This window comes from Wyeomyia smithii, chromosome 2 (genome assembly GCF_029784165.1).
Source record: "Wyeomyia smithii strain HCP4-BCI-WySm-NY-G18 chromosome 2, ASM2978416v1, whole genome shotgun sequence".
In the NCBI taxonomy this organism is placed as follows: domain Eukaryota; kingdom Metazoa; phylum Arthropoda; class Insecta; order Diptera; family Culicidae; genus Wyeomyia; species Wyeomyia smithii.
The window spans coordinates 144,051,608-144,053,007 of NC_073695.1; the positions used below are offsets into that span (position 1 = coordinate 144,051,608).

General features: G+C 48.5%; 1 protein-coding gene across 1 annotated transcript; it reads right to left on the minus strand.

The window, feature by feature from the left end:
• Positions 1–221: 221 nt before the first annotated feature.
• Positions 222–1,400, minus strand: LOC129720014 (uncharacterized). The gene has a single exon (XM_055671421.1). The coding sequence runs from the start codon at positions 1,398–1,400 to the stop codon at positions 222–224; it is 1,179 nt and encodes a 392-aa protein (XP_055527396.1).

Below are 1,400 nucleotides of genomic sequence, written 5' to 3' on the forward strand. Positions count from 1 at the left end.
CCACAACGGCTTGCTTCAAATCTCGATCGGCACTCACAAAGTTTGTTCCACGGTCACTGTGTATTTTTTGTGGGGTTCCACGACGTGCGATAAAGTTGCGGATCGCCACGACGCACGAACTGGTATTAAGTGAATGCACAATTTCGATGTGAACGGCCCGAACCATCAAGCAAGTGACCAACATTCCTCACCGCTTTTCTGCTCTCCTTCCGACGACGACTTCAATTGGCCTGAAATAGTCCACTCCCACGTGCGTGAACGGTTGTGAGAAAGCAGCAAGCCGGGCCGGAGGAAGATCGGCCATAAACGGTGGGTTGGGTGCGGCGTGATGGTTCTTGCATCGCTGACATTCGTACTCGATTAAAACAGGCTCGTATTTGTGGGATACAGAATTTCTGCCTGATTTCATTGATTACATTTTCGTGGTTTTGGTGGTGGTTCTTAGAGTGGTAGTGTGCTACAATCAGGGTGGTGGTGTGGTGTTTCCGGTTCAAAATTATTGGTTGCTTGGTGTCTTCAGTGGCGTAATGACAAGCGGCGATCCGGGTTCTCATACGCATGATTCCATATTCGTCCAGCTTTGGAGTTAACTGGTATATCGTGCATGTTTTGGGAATTGTGTGCTTGTTTTGGGAATTGTGTAACATGGACTCGGTTCGTGATGCTTTCTGGAGAGCAGCAATTTCATCGGGGTACGACTCCCGCTGCGCAAGTCTTATCAGTGAACGCTCGGCGATCATGAGATCGTTTGCTGTTAGTGGTCTTGTAGGAATTGGTTTCTTGGCCCGCTTCCGAAGATAGTAATACACGAGACGATAAACGAGCGCTGCAATTCTGACCAACTTTTTCCAACTTGAGAATTCGGTGACTCTGATGACCGGTTCCAATGGTACGTGATGAGCCATAAGGGAAGAACGGTGCTTGTTTTCTGTTGAACCCTTAAGAGTTAGGAACGGTGGCCAATTTTCTTTAGTGTGCCAGAGAAAGCTTGCTCCTTTGAAACATCTATGATCGGAGGACATGTCTGGTAAGCTGGTCCACTTGGTCGCGTCGTCAGCACAGTTTAATTTACTTGGAACCCACCGCCATTCATGTGCTTCCGAAATATCCAGAATCTCGCTTATTCGGTGGCCGACGTATTGGCTATAGCGACGATGATCCGAGTTAATCCAGCATAAGACATCTCTGGAGTCTGACCAATATAGTTTGCTGGATATTCGGAAAGTGAGAGCTAAGCGAGCACCAAGGATAGCCGCGGCCAGTTCCATTCTCGAGATTGAAGTGAACCTTAGTGATGCGACTCTAGTTTTAGCGGCGACGATGGAGCAGCTAATGGCGTCGGATTTGATGAAACGCAAATAGCAGACGGCGGCCATACCGTTCTCGCTGGCATCCACCAT

Excerpts from the sequence above, each read along its gene's own strand:
- LOC129720014 (XM_055671421.1), bottom strand. The coding sequence starts at position 1,400 with ATGGTGGATGCCAGCGAGAACGGTATGGCCGCCGTCTGCTATTTGCGT.